At 35.9% G+C, this 19,570-nt stretch overlaps 1 protein-coding gene and 1 long non-coding RNA gene across 2 annotated transcripts in view; one reads left to right on the top strand and one right to left on the bottom strand.

The window, feature by feature from the left end:
* The window catches only part of LOC138708800 (uncharacterized), a 199,453-nt gene that overhangs the window by 21,134 nt on the left and 158,749 nt on the right, over positions 1–19,570 (top strand). The window lies entirely within an intron of this gene.
* The window catches only part of LOC138708795 (probable glutamate receptor), a 50,987-nt gene continuing 32,785 nt past the window's right edge, over positions 1,369–19,570 (bottom strand). Inside the window, exons 8-9 of the mRNA XM_069838979.1 lie at positions 14,134–14,384; positions 1,369–3,378 (exon numbers count right to left, since the gene is read on the bottom strand). Coding sequence (XP_069695080.1) covers positions 3,081–3,378; positions 14,134–14,384 — 549 coding nt within the window. The 3' untranslated portion in view covers positions 1,369–3,080. The remainder of the gene's footprint in view (positions 3,379–14,133; positions 14,385–19,570) is intronic.

The following is a 19,570-nucleotide window of genomic DNA, read 5'->3' on the forward strand; positions in this document are numbered from 1 at the left end:
CGCCCAAGAATTTAGTAGTTTCCCATTTACATAAGTATTGATCTTGAATAGAAATATTGATGTCCTTCAAATTTCTCTTTTGAGAATTGTGAAAGTAAATATATCCGGTCTTATTAATATTTAAGTGAAGCAGATTGCTATCAAACCATGTTTTGAGATCTTTTAACAGGTCACAACAGGTTGTCTCTAAATCCAGTTCCTCTCCATCTTTTACAATGACAGAAGTATCATCAGCATACATACACATAAAATGATTTCTTACATACATGGGTAAATCGTTTACATATAAAAGAAACAATACAGGGCCCAGAACAGAGCCCTGAGGAACACCCACATCAATATGTACATTCTTGGATCTATATTTATGTGTAAAATTATTTATTTTATGATCCTTGTGTAGTATTTCCACATATTGATATCTGTTTTGAAGATAAGAGGCAAACCATTTTAAAACTATCCCACGAATACCATATCTTTCAAGCTTAGCCAGAAGAAGGTTATGATTCACACAGTCGAAAGCTCTGCTAAGATCGCAAAAAATTCCAACGGGAGGCTTACCATTATCAAGAGCAGACGTAATTTCATTGAATACGCTATAGATTGCAGTATTGGTGGACTTTGAGGGTCTGAAACCATGCTGATTATTGACTAAAATATTAAAACGATCCAGGTACTTGAGTAGTCTGTCTAGCATGCAATAATAATGGATATAATAATAATAATAATAATAATAATAATAATAATAATAATAATAATTTTACTAGTGGCGGGTACTTGGCTGTTCGTCATTAATCCATATGAAGCCGGCTGTGTAGACCAATTTACTGACAGAGTCGTTGTCCAGTGTGCGCCATAGGAGGCTGGTCTACGCTACATCCACGATGAGATGAGACGATGATAGAGATTTGTTGGGATGCCACAGGGGAACCGGGACTCCTGGATAAAACCCCTGTGTTACCTGGACCATGGGCTTGCCCAACACAAGTTATAAATCTGCGGTACCTATATCGGGATCGAATCCGGTTGCACAGGGTTATAAGTCCAGCGCTCTAGGCACTAGACCACCGTGGCGGTATCTATTTTTATTTTAAACGTAATAAAATTAAAAAAAAAAATATTTAAATGTACAGTCATGAAAATTCCATTCTGTAAAAGAAAATTTAATGGTGTAATATGAAGGAAATTGATGTGAATATTATTGATTATTTCTGAGTTTATTGATAAGCAGAGTACGGTGTTCCTCGTTGATTTATGAAACGATTGCTGATCATTAGCGGTAAGACAAAATTGGCAATATAAAACCGTCAGTATTGCAGTGAAATTCAGCTAAGTCTTAACGCTCCATTGGTGAACTAGTACATGACGAAATATTCGTTGAAAAGTAGGTTTGTTTTGTTTAGTCAACTGTCCGAAGTCAGGGTGTTTGAACCTCACAAGTGACACCAATAAGGTATCACTCATGATGCAACTAAGCCAGCAGATAATGGGGTAAGGTGTCCAGTTCTTTTCCCCCTCCATTGCATACATCGCTGACTAGTAACATATTACACATTGTCTTAAAATATACAGATCACGTCTGTAATGTATTTAATGTATTTATAAGTACAGCGAATACATTTACACAGAAGCTAAACACATATGCACACTCACAAACAAACGAATTAATGGAATAAATGTGGCATGACTTTTAACAGAAGCTAAACGATAGGAAATAGTAACTTAGGTATGCACAATTAACATCAAGCTTGATCTACAAACTGTATTCTTTAAATAAAAATGACACTGATTACATAATAAAGTGGAATACATGTAATATGCTTACTGCAAAGGGGAATCGGATATATTGTGGATGTAGTTACACAACGCAGAACTGCACGCATTGTATTCTTCACCTGGACATAATTAGGAACATTAAATCCAGACGTTTGAGATGGGCAGGGCATGTAGCACGTATGGGCGAATCCAGAAATGCATATAGAGTGTTAGTTGGGAGGCCGGAGGGAAAAAGACCTTTAGGGAGGCCAAGACGTATATGGGAAGATAATAATAAAATGGATTTGAGGGAGGTGGGATATGATGATAGAGAATGGATTAATGTTGCTCAGGATAGGGATCAACGGCGGGCTTATGTGAGGGCGGGAATGAACCTCCGGGTTCCTTAGAAGCCAGTAAGTGGTGGTGGTGGTCAGCGGGCACCAATAAGCACAAAACGGCATTACCTCGTAAACGGTTAAATTGCGGACCCAAGTTTACCGAAACTTTTTTGCTTCTCTTCGTTTTTACTTCTCATCCCTAAATTTTTTACCATCACCTTTGAAACACCCTGTATAGTAAATACCGTGAAGTAATAGTAATATGCGTTACAAGAGCGGTATGTTGAAGTTTTCATGTTCGAGGAAAAGTTTGAAAAAGCGAAACGTAGTTGAGAATTGAAAGAAAACATACCGCTCGTGTATCGTACATTATTTTGTGCGAAGATCGTTTATTACATATCTGAAAGAGGAATTTATAATTAGTTGCAATGAAATATCCATCTTGGTTTCTGTTCAATGACGGCAAATTTGCAAAACAAAAATATCTATCTTCAACATTGTTGGTTTAAAATGTTTTCTGTGTTTACTATACTCCAGCAGGCTGTGATATACGTCTGTCTTTTTTTCTCCCAGTCTATGATGAGTCTGGAATCTTGTTGATCTTTTCACGGCTTCCTTAATGTTATTTGCATCACGAATACAGTAACTTTAGTGGAGTTGTAGAGTTTACTTAATTTTTGCAAATATTTAAAAACAGTAATTAACAGTGCAATTTAGGTGAAATTGAAATGGTGAATTTCCAATTTATAATTATTACTATATTGAACGTCTCTAAAAATAATATGTTAAAAGCCTAAAGCAGTAAAATCAATATGTCACTTAAGCGGTAAGAAGAGGGAAATTGTTATGTGTGTTAGGTTGGGAATGTTGAATGAGGAATTTTAGACTTTCCGCGGATTGGTTTTGTGCGGAAACCAAGCAAATACGCACGATCTCGCACAAAAAAAAAAAAATTACGAAAATGAAAATATGAGAATTACGGGTATCTTAAAAGTACTCCGTCGTCGAGTTGTGGCTGAGAATCAAGGGGCGTATGATTTGCTGTTTCCCGGTCCACGTGATGATGGTGGTTGCATTTCTCCTTGTTTTGAGGAAACGCATGGTCACCATCTCCAGTAGCAGCATCACAATCGCCAGGGTGATCCCCGCTCCTAAGATCACCAGTAGAGGCGTCACTTGTCTCAGGCTGACGCTGGACCATGTGTTCTTCTCCAGAGGACTGCGCTTGTACCACGCTGTCTGGTGTTCCCTCATCATTACGCCGGTATCACGCATTTTGGCCAACCTGGAAACAAAAAATGTGTTCAATTCACATCACTCAGGTTCACATTATTCCATTCAGCCTTGCCCAACTGCTGAAATTAAGTGTAATGAGAATGTCGAGAGTTCCTTAAAAACCTCTAAACATACTCTCTTTCCAGCTAAAGATTGAAGTAAATGTAAATAAATGCACGTGGCATAATGGTTCCTGATTGGCTATTGGACGCACAACGCCTCCAAACTCATGCTTGTCATCTTCTTCCTCATATTAAAATAGTTCCTTTTAAAATAATAAAATGTATAATATACATGAAATACCAGTGAATTAAACATGCTTATAAGAACACTTTCTTACGATTTAAGGAAACCAGGTAGTGATTAGCGGTCAGAAATATTTTTTAGTTAAAAAAGGTATAAAACTAACTCTTTAAAACAATATGTTATAAATATTGTGGGAGTATTTCTGCACATATAGCCTCTTTAAATTTGGGGGTGCATGTAATTCATACATTCTTCTTTCTTTTTAATGCAGTTTTCCGTAAGTTGACATTTTTCATAATTTAGTGCATTTTTCTCTGAAACTACTGAATAAATTTACATGAAATTTTTAGTGTTTTCTGTAGCTTGTATTCTACATAGTAAACATGCGGGTTTAAGAATATCGCACACAACACGAGAAAAAAATGTACATGCATTGAAAAAAATTGCAAAAAATGTTAAACAAAGTTCAATATTTTTTCCGTTTCACTAGGGGTAAAATATTAACTAAATTTTGCTTTAGAATTTACAATATATATTACTAGATAACGTAAAAAAAATACAAGGTATATGAGTGAAGATTGTAGTAAGTAATGTGCACCTGAAGAATGAGGTACATTTAGCAAAGTGGGAAAACATGTTGTCAGTTAGGGTCTTTCTTTTGAACTTGGATACGAAACTAATTTAGTTGTCTTTTATACCACTGAATTCAGAATGATTTATTGTATAAGCATGGAAAGTTTCATTCCAGTCTGAGCTCCAAAAGTCTAGAAATATTGAACTAAACTTTTGTACTGCAATTTTTTAATCACACAGGCATCACTACCCAGTCCAAGCCCCTACAGTCTCGGCTGCGCGAAACGAGGAAACCGGGGCAAATTGAACGCTGCGCTTGCCGCCATATTGTTGGAGAGCAGACAAATAATAGCAGTGCGTAAATCACGCAATTTAACGCTGTGATGATCTAAAATTGACATATTATGGCCATTTTCGACGTTTAACGTAAAATTAGGACGAAATAAACATATTCAAAGTTTCATTGATATGTGTTAGAACATTAAAGAAAAGAAAATACGTATGCAGCAATTTATAGAAAACATACTGATACATCCATAAATAGGCCTACACAATACACATTATAGATTGTATAATTTTACGATAATCAGCAAATTGTTAGGTTTCAGAGAATCTAAAATTATATTAACATACTAACTCTTAGATCACAAGACATAAATATATGCACCTTGATTACACAAATTCTTATTATAATCAAATTCCTAAGTGAAATAAATATGGATAATCAGTACAGACTTGTTAAGTTTTAGAGAATCAAAAATAAATCATATTACCGGTACTTTTAGACCACAGGACATAGGTAATCTGGCAAAATATAATGTGCGAAGGTAGCCAAATTATATTGAATTCATTCTTCAATTAATAAAGGGAATGCTATCAATTATAAAAAGTATTGGTACCTAATACATTGCAAACAATAGGTAACGTGAAGGCCTAAAAACTAAACAATCACTTTATGCAAGATAAAAAAAAACCACATACTTTTTATGTGTGGATTTTTTACATATTGAATTTTTATTTTAAATAAATAAAATAGATATATTATCATTGCTTGCGGATTGATGGTACATAATTTTTATGCACATATGCACATATCAATAAGATGCCATTCCTTGCTTTTGTTAATAAAATATATCCGGCAAAATGTAAAAGAGTTATTTATAGGTGAACTCTGAATCATAAATTCACAAAGGAGGCTTAGCTATTATAGCTATTTATTTATTTATTATCTGTATATTTATTTATCCATATATGGATCTTGAATGAAAGTTTATTATCTTGCAGATAAATTCATTTACATAATAAAAACAAAAAGTTATCTTTCCACTAATGTTTTAACATCTGATGTGTAAGTCTAAATAATTCACTCAGTGGGATTTCTCTACAGTCTGATATACCTGTACTAACAATTAAGTATTCTTTATTGTCGTAAACTACTGATTGATTTTTAATGATATTGATATTGTAACAACAGAGATAATATTATATCGTACCTTTTGCAAATAGCTTGGAAAATTAAACAGGGATGGTATTATCGCCGCGTTCTCATGGTTAACATTCGGCAGGTCTTTGAGCGGCCTCATGCGTTCGGCAGGTCTTTGAAATTTAATTGTATTATTGTTTTCAATTTCTTGTGTCGCCGCTCCAATCACTCGCCTCAATTTCAATAATGCAACCAATAAGCTGCTTCAATTATTATTAAATGACACTTACTTGTCTAATCCACGTAGACTAAACCCGAGGTTGCAATGTCTTGTGCTGAGGACGAACATTAAGGTATGTGATTAAAAATTATTTATTATTAAGAGTTAAGAAAGCCAACGTACTCGTATATGAAATAATAATAATAATAATAATAATAATAATAATAATAATAATAATAATAATAATAATAATAATAATAATAATAATAATAATAATAGCCATTTAACAATATAACAAACTAGTGCTTATTCTTATCGAGAAAGTAGACGTGACAACGTGACGCTTAGAGTGAAACCTACAGAGCAACAATCGGTCGGCAAAATTATTTTTTTAAACCATACCGCACGTTATTGTATGATGCCGACATGTTAAGCATGAGTCCGCGGCGATAATATATCATCTTTCAAAATTATATTGCCATTACTTTAACACTATTCACTAAAAACACCCGAGACAAAACAAAGGACAAGTATGACAATCGTGTTTACCGCTCTATTTCTACCAGTAGCATGGCGGCGTAAACATGCGCAGACTGGTTTCAATTTTGGACAGCACACCAGCGCTCTGTGTGAGTCTAGTATACTATTATAACGTCTTTGACCCAGTCCCCTTAAACAACATGTTTATATTAGTAGTTTCAGACATTGCGTGTTAAATCATTGTAACGTGTATTATGGCAACGCGCATGCGTAATAGGCATTAAATCCCTCCCAAGGTGACTTGCAGCTTCACAGAGCACATCAGCACGGCTGGTATAACACAGTGCGAGATTCAGTGTTGTCAACCTCAAATAGATTTCTGTAGAATTAAAGAAATTACCAACTCTTCAAAGAATAACATTTAATCACGAATCTACAGAAAATGAAAATCCACTATTTCCAGTAGAGAAATAATAAATATTAACCCTCTGTGAGCATTTTATGGGTTAGTTCAATGAATGTGTTGAAATGTCTGCAATATATCAGACGGTGGCTGCCCTGCGTGCTCACTTGCTGAAAATAATGCTCCCTGATGGCTGCTTTGGTAGCTATCTTGCGATTGCGGAGTAATACATTTCGATTTTGTTTACGTCTACTTCAATCTTTAGTTAGAAATAGTTTAGTCCAGTGGTTTCCAAAGTAGTAGGTTTAGTAGTAGTAGGTTTATTTTGCCTGGCAGAGTTAAGGCCATGAGGCCTTCTCTTCCACTCAACCAGGTTTCAATAATATACATGAAATACAAAATTTGATTACAAGGCAACACAAAAGAAAATACCTTAGAAATTACATAAAATATAATAAAAAATTACAATAATCAAGATCAGGTACATAATATAAAATTACAAATAGTCAAGATCGGTTATGTAATATATAAAATAAAGTAGAAAATTACACATAATCAAAATCAGTTACATAACATAAGGGGAATACACACACACACACACACACACAAACACACAATTTATAAGACCTATAATGTCCGAGATAAATACGACGATTAATTCACTTGAGATATATTATACAGTTAATATACTAATAGGAGAATACATGTGGGTTACAAGACATAAAATGTTGATTAGCAAAGTCGTACTACGTGGTACAGTCATTAAGTTCTGACACTGACGCCTGAAGGGTAGGCACCCACAAGAATCTGGATGTCTCAGAAGATGCCGCGTGATACGGCGTACACTTAAACAGATCGACATCCTCCCTCAATATAGTCGCCGTTGGCCGCTATGCACGTCTGCCAACGTTGGTGTAGCTGCTGGAAGCACCGCTGAAAGATGTTGGCAGGAAGACGCCGTACGGCTTCTCTTGTGGCAGTCATGACCTTTTCGGCCGCATAAAAATTACGCCCACGTAGGATTGATTTCATGAGGGGAAAGAGAAAAAAAATCGCATGGTGCGAGATCAGGTGAGTACGGAGGGTGTGGCAAAACAGCGACCTGTTACCTTGCAAGTTCCTCTTGGACAAGGATGGAGCGATGTGCAGGGGCGTTGTCGTGTAGCAACAGCCAATTCTTCCTATGCCAAAGCTCAGGACGCTTACGACGAATTGAATTGCTTAAACGGCCAAGAATCTCTTTGTAGAGGATCTTGTCTACAGTTGCACCTTGTGGGATGAATTCTATGTGAACAATTCCATTTGAATAAAAAAAAACTGTTAAAGCATCACCTTGCCTTTTGACCTGTCTTGTTGCGGATTTTTCTGTCGTGGAAATAATGGCGTTTTCCAGGTGGCGGATTGTCGCTTCAGTTGCGGATCGTAAAGAAAACACTATGTTTCGTCTCCAGTTATGATCGGTTATAATAGTTTCGCCTAATTTCTGACAGAACGTGACGTTTGCCCGTTGCTCAAACTGCAACACACTCGAGTTCCGACGCGCGCATTCAAATCACCGTCACAACAAAGACCGTAGTTCTGCTTACAGTGCATGCACTCAACTGTCTCTTGTTGGATCGAGAGACTAACTGACAAGGTATCATACCATGGCGCCACCTATGCGCTATAGTGCACCACAACGCCACTATGCGCTCAGTATTAGAACTTAATGACTGTACCACGTAAATGGCATACAAACACAAATGATTAAGAAATATATCAAGATAATAAAAAAAAAGAAAAGAGAAAAAGGAGAAGAAGAAGAAGAAGAGAGGAGAAAAAATAACAACTTGGTCATTTAAGACTATTTAGAAACTTCCGCAAGAGTCTAGTTCTGTTCGTTAAAAACATTTCTAAGTAGAGTGTACTTAAAAGATTTTAGACTGCTCCTGATTTCCTGTGACAAGGAATTCCAGGAACGAGCTGTGTGTATTGTGAAGGAAGCAGAGTAGAGAGATGTTTGATGGAATGGAATTGATAGAACATGGTTATGCTGTGAACGTGTATCACGGTTGTGGTGGGATGCTAAAAATGTGAAGCGAGGAACTAGGTAAATAGGTGTGGAATTATTTAAAATCTGATACAGCAAACAGAGTGAATGAACTGAACGTCTCTCCCGTAAACGAAGCCAAGATAATTGAAAGAAATACTCGGAGACATGATCATAGCGACGGCTGTTAAAAATGAAACGAACACAAGCATTATGAACACGCTGAAGCCTCAATGACAATTCAACTCAATGACAATTCAACTCAATGATAATTCATTGTGCTCCATCAGGGGATCCGCGGTTGGTAATATAATATATTTTGAAATAAATAACATATATTAGTATCGTTTTTCTCGACGCGATTGTACACTGACGTTCAAAGATATCTGACCTACGATTTTATGATCGTGTAAGCGAAGTTTCCAACCACGCGATAAGTTAGAACTAGTGCTGTTGATCGATCAAAATATTTATAACTATTTGAATTTAATCGATTAATCGATAGGCTGTAATACACAATTATTGTTAAATTTAATCTTCATCTTGCGATGTTTGGTGACGCAAGATGAAGATTACATTTGTAAAGTTTCTTTCAACCCATAAGCAGTGCTGACTAGATCAGATGCTATGGACAGTACTCTATAACAGAGTCGCCAGTATGAAAGGATAATTCCAAGCCTTTGGCGTGAGACGAACTCGATAGCTCAGTGGTAGAGCGCCTGACCAGAGAACAGGAAGTCGCAGGTTCGATTCCCGCTCGAGGTTGTGGAATTTTTCTTTCATACCATGACATGATTGTGACTATAATAGTATTTAAATTCGTTAAATTTAACTTGTGTTCGGTGATAAGCATGAGCATTAAATGTTGTATATCTGTATATATTGCATCGTTATATTACAAAACAATTATTTTAATTACTTATAACATTTTTATTATGAGGCTTATAATTTATTGTGACAATTTCTCCGGGAATTTTTGAGACAAACATAAATAACAAAAAGTATGAAGACTCGTCTAGTTAATACTGCTTCATCCATGATTTTAAATATGTGAGTGCATTCACATGCTCCGAATTAAGTGCCGCTCTGCGTTTTGTAACAATGTTCAATTTAAATCCAAACGTTTCACCGAGTTTACATTTGAAATTCTCAGATGATATAATGGAGTTTAAACCTTTCACAAACCACAGAAACCAATTTTTTTTTCTTTATCACACGCATTATGTACAGAGAAATAGTGCCATACCATAAATTCAACCGTTACGAACTGTATAACTTATATAAAAATCGATTGTAATGCATTTTATTCCGAGGTGTAATGGAAACAATCACTGGTTTCGAAAAAGAAAAAAAATTTCCAGCTTCAAAATGTAGAACTGTATTACTTTTTAATCTATACTAATAATAAATCTGTAGCCGAAATTTTTCTGGTAATTTTCGATTTTCCAAAAATAATTGGTCCTAACATATATAATTAACCGCCCTGAAACCGAAAATCGCTTTCTTGAAATTTTTGTTTGTTTGTCTGTCTGTCTGTCTGTCTGTCTGTCTGGATGTTTGTTACCTTTTCACGCGATAATGGCTGAACCGATTTATATGAAAATTGGAATATAAATTAAGTTCGTTGTAACTTAGAATTTAGGCTATATGGCATTCAAAATATTTTATTTAAAAGGGGGGTTATAAGGGGACTTGAATTAAATAAATCGAAATATCTCCCTTATTATTAATTTTCATGAAAAATATTACATAACAAAAGTTTCTTTAAAAATAATTTCCGATAAGTTTTATTCTATGCAAAATTTTGATAGGACTGATATTTAATGAGATAAATGAGTTTAAAAATTACAATAACAACGCCATCTAAGGCGGTGTAATGAAATAAAAAACAAATGACTTCGTCTATAAGGGGTCTTGGACAACAACAATCGAAAGCTATGAAACATACGGTAGCTTACATAGAATGTTTCTGTGTTTGTATGAAGTAATATCGGAAGCTAAAATAACAGATTTGTATAATTAATTATTAATTCATCACTGGAAAGTGTAGTTTCTCTAGATGGACATAATGCTATAATGTTATTACAGTAACTTCTGAGTGAATCGAGGACAGGTAAGATTAAAATAGCTTCTTATGCACAGAAAACTTGATAGACATTCGTTTCCTGTATTTCCTAAAATAATTTTTATGACCAAATGAGTGGTCTCTGGATGAAAATGATCGCATTTAAATTTTTAATACAATTTAAATTAAGTAATATAATCAACGATTTATCCTTCTATCAAACACGAATGTTCCCTGGATCAAATGTCCTTTTTAATTACCTATGTAATTACTTTATATTTATTTGTAACGGGTGCAGCGAAGCGCACGGGTACGGCTAGTTAACAATAAATTTAAAAGCTTTATAAATATGAATAAAAATTACAATTTAATTTGAGGATCCGTGAATAGTTTTTCGAGTCGAAAGGGATCCGCGATCAAAACGTTTGGGAACCACTGACATAGCCTATCAAAGTCGATAAAACTTACAGAAAGCATGGAACTAGATCAGCAGTGTTAGGATTCTTCAGCTTACAGTACTGTGGACTGAAAGGATTTACTCGGATTCGAACTCCGCTTTCTGGTAAGAAGTCGTTTGTTGATCGATTGAGATAGACTAGTTTTTGGATGTCAGTTAGGCCTACATATAAAATATTAGTAATTGATTAACTAGCGGACTTACTCGTGTTAATTATGTAAGTCTGTGCGGCTTACAGCTGTTTCGGTGCTTCATCACACCATCCTCAGAGCCTACTAGATATCGGCGTCATCTCGAACTTCTCTGCCTGTTATGTGGGTGCGTTTGATTGTTGAAAGGTGTTGGAAAGTGGAGTCAAATAGTGTGTGTGTACTGAAATTGATCTGTGTGTTGAGAATTTGATTAGGGCGTGTTTTATTGTGTCTGTATATTTCGTATTGTTCTAGTGTGTTGAGTTTTTGGTTCTTGGGTTGTATGTGTAGGATTTCCATGTCCGCATTTATGTTATTGTATGTATGGTTAGCATTGGTTATGTGATCGGCGTATGTAGATGTATTGTGTCCTCTGGTTTTTGCTTTAATGTGTTCTTTGTAGCGTGTTTGGAATGATCTGCCTGTCTGTCCTATGTAGAACTTGTCACAACTATTACATGTGACTTTGTATACACCTGTGTGGTCGTATTTATTTGTTTGTGTTTTTTGTGTGTTGAGATGTCTTTGTAGTGTGTTTTCTGTTCTATATGCTATGTTGTATTTCTGCTTTCTGAATGAAGATGCGATCTTATGTGTGCTTTTGTTGTCATATGTTAGTGTGATGTATTTCTTGTGTTGTTGTGTTTGTGTTGTTTTGCGTGTTTTTGTGTTTGTTAAGTTTTTGTTTTGTCTTTCTTATGATGTTGTCTATTATGTTTGGATTGTAACCGTTTTCTTGTGCTATGTATTTGATTGTGTTCACTTCTTCATTGTAGTGTTGTTGGCTTATGAGTATGTTGAGTAATCTGTGTACCATAGTCCTGAATGCAGCATGTTTGTGTTGTGTGGGGTGGTTAGATGTGTTGTGTATGTGTGTGGTGGTGGTGGTTGGTTTTCTGTATATTTTGAAGGTGTGTTTGTTGTCAATTTTTGTTATGGTGATGTCTAGGAAATTTATGGATTTGTTGTTTTCAAGTTCCAGTATGTGTTGAAGTTTTGGGTGTAATTTGTTTATGTATTGGTGTAGTTTGTGTATTTGTCTTTTGTCTCCTTTGTATAGCATGAGTATGTCGTCTACGTATCTGTGCAGTACATTCAGTACACACACACTATTTGACTCCACTTTTCAACACCTTTCAACAATCAAACACACCCACACAACAGGCAGAGAAGTTCGAGATGACGTCGAGATCTAGTAGGCTCTGAGGATGGTGTGATGAAGCATCGAAACAGCTGTAAGCCGCACAGACTTACATAATTAACACGAGTAAGTCCGCTAGTTATTCAATTACTTATATTCAAGTGTTAAAAGTAGTGTACGCAAGATTCAAAATGGATAAAATACAGGGACGGCTTTCGAAGGGGTGCTGCGGGGCTGCAGCACCCCCAGACATTTGTGGCTCTTATCTCGTTTTATGTTGTGAAATATATTTATTATACTGTCTCTATTTAGCGGCTCGAATTTTTTAAAATTTCTCTCTCATTGACATGCACGCAATCGTTACTGAAGTCACTTCCTCTCCTGGTGCTGCCAGAGCGAAGCCAGAGACAAGACTATGGGTGAAGCCTCTTCCTCCCCTGGAGCTGCCAGTCTCGTCTCGGAGGCTTTGCGAGTTAGTTTTACCCCTCCTCCCTGCTGCCCCTTGCCATGAATCCAGAGTTTCCAGGCGCTGCAAAATTTGCAGCAGTTTGTCAGTGGCGCGCAGTTTTAAATACTTTTTCTTTAATGTTGTGAGTATAACAAGTGCGACAACGTTTAATTCTGTACAATATTTACAGTCTAATGAGTTCATTACCTTAACAATTCAAGAGAAATGTGAAATTAAGTGCCCAACAATTGAATCTCATAATGGAAAGAGCCGCTAAAGAAAATACAAAGGCTCGCTTATTTTTTGCTAATTTATCGAATCTGAAACCTCTAACAACATGACGATAAATGAGGCAAGCACGGAACAGTGCACAGTTGAGCAGCGAGATCTGTGAAAATGAAAACCCTAAAAACCGTCGTAAGGTCGAAGGGATTCAGACAAGGGTTGCGGCAGCCAAGGAAGTGTGTGACCTCATTATCACACAAGCTAACACCCGATTCCAGTTCATAGATCATCTGATATTATCTTCTCTTCTGTGCCAAGAAAAATTTGAATGCTACAGAAGCTCATTTCCTGAAAATGACCTAAATGTATGTGTGAAGCTTTTTCTAATGTTCGATAAAGACAAACTAAAAACTGAACTCACTGTGTTGTATCAAAGACAAGAATTCAGAAATATCAGTGACGCAGTCAAGCTCTTGTAGTTTCTTCCATCTGGGAACTTGCAGGCCTCATTTTCATAAGTTGTGAAACTACTACGCATAGCTATCACCATACCAATGACAACTTCCGAACCAGAACGTTGCTTTTCGTGTCTGAAGAGAGTAAAATCCTGTCTTAGAAATACGATGAGACAAGTGATCGCATTAGGTATGTTTGCCATTGTAAAGATTATGTTAAACGACATACTGGATTTTAATAAGAAGATTCAAAAGTTTGCAACCTACAAGACCAGGCGCATGGAACTAATCTTTAAATAAGATAAGTTGCATGGTTTATTTTTGTATGCAGCCCCCCTTAATTCAATACCCACGAGCCGCCACTGATAAAATATTAGTTTGAACGTGTAAGTGAAGATGACGAGCTGACCTGTGGTCGAGGAATATCCTGTAGGGACTGTTATTGGCGAGCGCCATCGCGACGCTGTACTCGTAGCCGTAGTTGGGCACGGGCAGGACGGAGCAGGCCGCCCGGTCCATGTACCGCTGAGCTAAGTCCAGGCTGCCCCACAGAGCGAAATTGCGGTCGCAGACGCGGCGAATGCCCGCCACGTAGTCGGCCACCACGCCCCCACGCTTGTCGAAGCGCTTCATGTACACCTCGTACAGCAGATTGGACTTCTGTGGAGAGTTAAGTACGGTTTTGTAAATTACTACAATCCACTGCCGTTATTCGGTTATGTCCAAAGCTCGGAACTTGGGGACTTGTGTCTTTGCACGTGGCTAAGCGACGGACTTCAATGTCAACAAACTCCCGCTTCCAGCACGGAGGTACTGTCAGGTCTGCTATAAAAGTGGTTTCTGGCTGAAGCAACATATTGATAGTATTGTGGTAGGTTGAAACACGTAATTTTATAGCATATATATAATAAAAATAAACATCAGCAATATATCAAATTTACTGTTCTGCTCTGTACATTATATTACAGTGTATGACTACTTATATCCGAAGATTTTCGAACCCATAACTTCTTCGTCAGTGAGTTAAACATGATTTGAAACGAGAAAAACTTATTTCCACGTCACATGAAGTGACGGGAGCAAACTTAAAATAACTGTTTTAACTGTCACTGTTTTTTGTTCGATTTTCAGCAGTTGCTAGCTGATCTCTTATCTGAGAAAGATAAGTATATCCTAAATTTTTTTCGAAAATAGTTTTCAATTTGTGTGTCACTACTAGGGCAGATCCATGGCTGAGGACAAATTTTCCACCAATTTAAGGGACTGCAATGTCTTTCAATGAATGCCGTTTCCAGCCTTTAGTTTGTGTGTGGCACAACTTACAAAATATAAACTCTCCATTCGTAGAAAATAATGTATCTCCTCCGAATTTCTCCACGAAATTCTGTACCTAAAATTTAAAAAATGTATTTTCAAACTTCTATAATACCCATTCGAATAACACGTATTTTCTAATTCCTCTGACAGACCGTTTATTTGTAATTCTCTGATTGTCATTGGCTTCAACATGACACAGTTTCCTTGTGCGTACATGTGACCACTTTCTTAGCACATACGACTGTCCTTGAGAGCTTACAGCGTGAGCTTTGTATACGTTGTACCTGTAACCTTACTCATGCACACGACACACAAGTCCCCAAGTTCCGAGCTTTGGTTATGTCTAGACCAAGCCTGCACAAATAGCACTCAACGAGCGCGCGCGCTCCTTCTGAGCGGGAGAGCGGTGTTTACCGCTCGCCGAAACGGAGAGGAAGATACGTCAGAATCGAAAAATCGAAAAATCGAAAGAGGAGAATTGGGAGGACAAATTTAAAAGGTACGCAAACGCGTCCTTGCCAGGGGTTCGGGGCTGTAAGAAACTAAATATGTGAGCTCCAAGCGTGTTGGCCACTAGTCTCACTCCGGGTTACGCTGCTCCACTGAAGGAGTTCTAGAAAATTCTGAAGGGGGAAAACCGAAAATGGACGTAACCTCTTAGGTACCACATACGCGAGGGGGATGGAAATGTGATCAAAATGATCATGGGACGGGACGAGGAGGAGATGGCTGGTGTAAATCTGCACATTGAAATGAACTGTGTCATTTCGCAGTGCAGGAGGAGTCGAGAAGACTCAGTCGTCTGTTGTTCGATGACAAGGCAGGTGAAGACCGCCAGGAGAGACGCCGTGAATTCTGAATCTGCAAATTGAAAGGTTCCCTGTCCTTTCGCATTGCAACTACATGAGTGACCTTGCACATGTATTTAGTAATTTTATAAAGTCTGAACTAGGGCATTAAGTAGTTTGTTAGAAAAGAAAAAGGGGGATTTTATGGGGAAGGGCATATAGGTCCGTGGCCCATTTCTTTTAGGGCTCATCCCGACATTTGTCTTAACGCCTTAGGAAAACCACGGAAAAACCTTAGGCAGGATGAGTTCTGGGTCGAGACGTCAGAATGACATAGACTTGCTATATATAGGTAGAGGAGAGGGAAACGACCACTCAGTTATCTAGCGGAGTGCAGTGTGCAGGCCTATTCTCAGTAACTGTTTCACGTTGCTTACCTACTGCTACAGTACAGTATGGAGGAATCTAAAAGACAGAAAAGTGATCAGACAAATTCTTTCAATGTTGCATGGGAAAATGCTTATTTTTTCATACCTGTTGGAGTAAATACTCAGTGCTTTATCTGCCACAACATTTTGAAAGGTAGAAAGAAACGTAACATAATACGTCATTACGAGTCCAGACATAAAGATATTAAATACATTAATCTTCAACAAATTTAATATCTCTCTTCAGGGAAAAGGCCAGCTCATTGTTGATATGTTGAATAAATTACGGGATTTCAGTCGTAAACTTACACTTTTCGGAAGCCAGTTTCGGGAAGATAATATGGCTTACTTTCGAACGATAGAAACTGCTCGTGATGAAACTATGTGAAACGATTATGTGCAAATATTAATTCAAATTCAAAATGAATTTAATTCTAGGTTCCAAGCTCTTGTCTTAAGGTTCACACCTGTGGAGTAACGGTTAGCGCGTCTAGCCCCGAAACCAGGTGGCCAGCGTTCGATTCCCGGTCGGGACAATTTACCTGGTTGAGGTTTTTCCGTGGTTTTCCCTCAACCCAGTATGGGCAAACGCTGAGTAACTTTCGGTATTGGACCCCGGACTCATTTCACCGGCATTATCACCTTCTTCTCATTCAGACGCTAAATAACACAAGCTGTTGATAAAGCGTCGTAAAATAACCTACTAAAAGTCTTGTCTTAATTGAAAATAAGTTTAAAGTTATCACAATAACTTCCTTCAACACCAGTCGAAACAATGTAATTTAAGTTACAGGTGGGCCTGGTTGACGCAGTTGGTATAGCGCTGGCCTTCTATGCCCGAGGTTGCGGATTCGATTCCGGGCCAGGTCGATTGCATTTAAGTGTGCTCATATAACCTCGGCAGTTGCGAGCGTCGTTAAATAAAACATAACATTTAACGATTTACAGCTCGAACTTATTGATCTTCAGTGTGACCTAAGGGCTAAAGATCGTTTAAATAATACTACTAGCCTGGTTGAGTTTTACAAGACTAAATATTAGCAATAATATCCACGACTACACAGGCTGGCTGTGAAAATGTTTGCTATGTTTGGCTCAACATTTATATTTGTGAGCAACTGTTTTCTATAATCAACTTTAATAAAGGCAGACATCGAACATCTGTAACTGATGTTTCATTACCATCAGTAGGCTACTGTTCCTTTCAGCTGCCAACAGCATAAAACCTCGTTTTGATGTACTGATAAATAAAAATATAAGAAAATGATATTGTATATTTAAGTAGCTATAGAATTTCTATTACTTCTGTAAAATAAATATTTCTTTATTAATTAATAATACTCCAAGATAGTTTTGCAAACACTGAACGGGAATTCATTTCATAAGCACTCGTAATAGTACTTTCTTTTGTGTATATTTTGTACGAGATCCACCCCTTCTTCCAGTCCACCCTTATACAGAGCGCAGCTAATATCTGCATTCCGCTCATGAGCTGTGAGCCGGCTCGGAGAGCGCAAACCTTGTGCAGGCCTGGTCTAGACAGTGAATGCGGGATGACTTATCGTTGTATGTAGGTGCACATTTACTATATGTTACATTTTTTTCATTTTTTAGACCATTGGCTCAACAGGTTTTAAACGTAAACAGACGACGTCAACATGCTACTGTATCTCCGTACAGTCAGAAGGAAAAGAAAAATAACGTACTGCAGTATACCTTGCAAGGTTCAGTCCTCGTCATCATTGATGCAATTACCAGCGTTGCAGTAAACGACGATATATTCTCGTAAGTTGTCGAAGCTGAATCGTCTTCGCCTATCGCTTAAACAGTTTTTGTATCGAGAGAATTCCTGAAGAAAACCTCTAAAATGGGGATCACTCAATTTCTTTAGAGGAATCTTTGCACTGAGCATCAAGTTGCACATGTCTTTGCAAAACGTTTCGTTTAGACCCGCACAACTAAATGATGATGATGATGGTTCCTCAGTAGTGTGAATTATAAAACAGCTAAATTAACACTAACACACATATAAATAAATAAATAAGTAAGTAAGTAATCAAGCAAGCAAGTAAATAAGTAAATAAATAAATAAATAAATAAATAAATAAATAAATAAATAAATAAATAAATAAATAAATAAATAAATAAATAAATAAATAAATAAATAAATAAATAAATAAATAAATAAATAAATAAATAAATAAATAAATAAATAAGTAAGCAAGTAAATAAGTAAATAAATAAGTAAGCAAGTAAATAAGTAAATAAATAAATAAATAAGCAATTAAATAAATAAGTAAGCAAGTAAATAAGTTAGTAAATAAATAAATAAGTAAGTCAATAAGTCAATAAGTCAATAAATAAATAAATAAATAAATAAATAAATAAATAAATAAATAAATAAATAAATTAAGTAAGTAGGCAAGTAAATAAGTAAACAAATGAATAAATAAGTAAGCAAGTAAATAAGTAAACAAATAAATAAATAAGTAAGCAAGTAAATAGGTAAGTAAATAAATAAATAAGTAAGCAAGTAAATAGGTAAGTAAATAAATAAATAAGTAAGCAAGTAAATAAGTAAGTAAATAATAAGTAAATAAATAAATCAATAAATAAATAAGCAAGTAAATAAATAAGCAAGTAAATAAATAAATAAATAAATAAATAAGCAAGTAAATAAATAAATAAATAAATAAGTAAGCAAGTAAATAAATAAATAAATAAGCAAGTACATAAGTAAATAAATAAATAAGCAAGTAAATAAGTAAATAAATAAATAAATAAATAAATAAATAAATAAGTAAGCAAGTAAATAAGTAAATAAATAAATAAGTAAGCAAGTAAATAAGTAAATAAATAAATAAGTAAGCAAGTAAATAAATAAATAAATAAGCAAGGAAATATGTAAATAAATAAGTAAGCAAGTAAATAAATAAGTAAGTAAATAAATAAATAAATAAGTAAATGAATAAATGACTAAATGAATAAATGACTAAATGAATAAATGACTAAATAAATAAATGTCTAAATGAATAAATGGCTAAATAAATAAATGAATGAATAAACAAATGACTAAATGAATAAATGAATGAATAAATGAATGAATAAATTAATGAATGAATAAATTAAATAAATGAATGAATGAATGTTGCATGCCAAACTTCAGTCTGGTGATTCGGTGACCCTAGACAGAGGCCTGGCTATGACGACGTGAGGTCTTTTTTTCTGTGGTAAATTATAATATTTGACGTGTGTGATCATGGATGAATCCCGAAATGAGGAATTCGACTGAGAAATCTGGTAACTTAGCCAT

The sequence above is a fragment of the Periplaneta americana genome, chromosome 11 (genome assembly GCF_040183065.1).
Source record: "Periplaneta americana isolate PAMFEO1 chromosome 11, P.americana_PAMFEO1_priV1, whole genome shotgun sequence".
NCBI lineage: Eukaryota > Metazoa > Arthropoda > Insecta > Blattodea > Blattidae > Periplaneta > Periplaneta americana.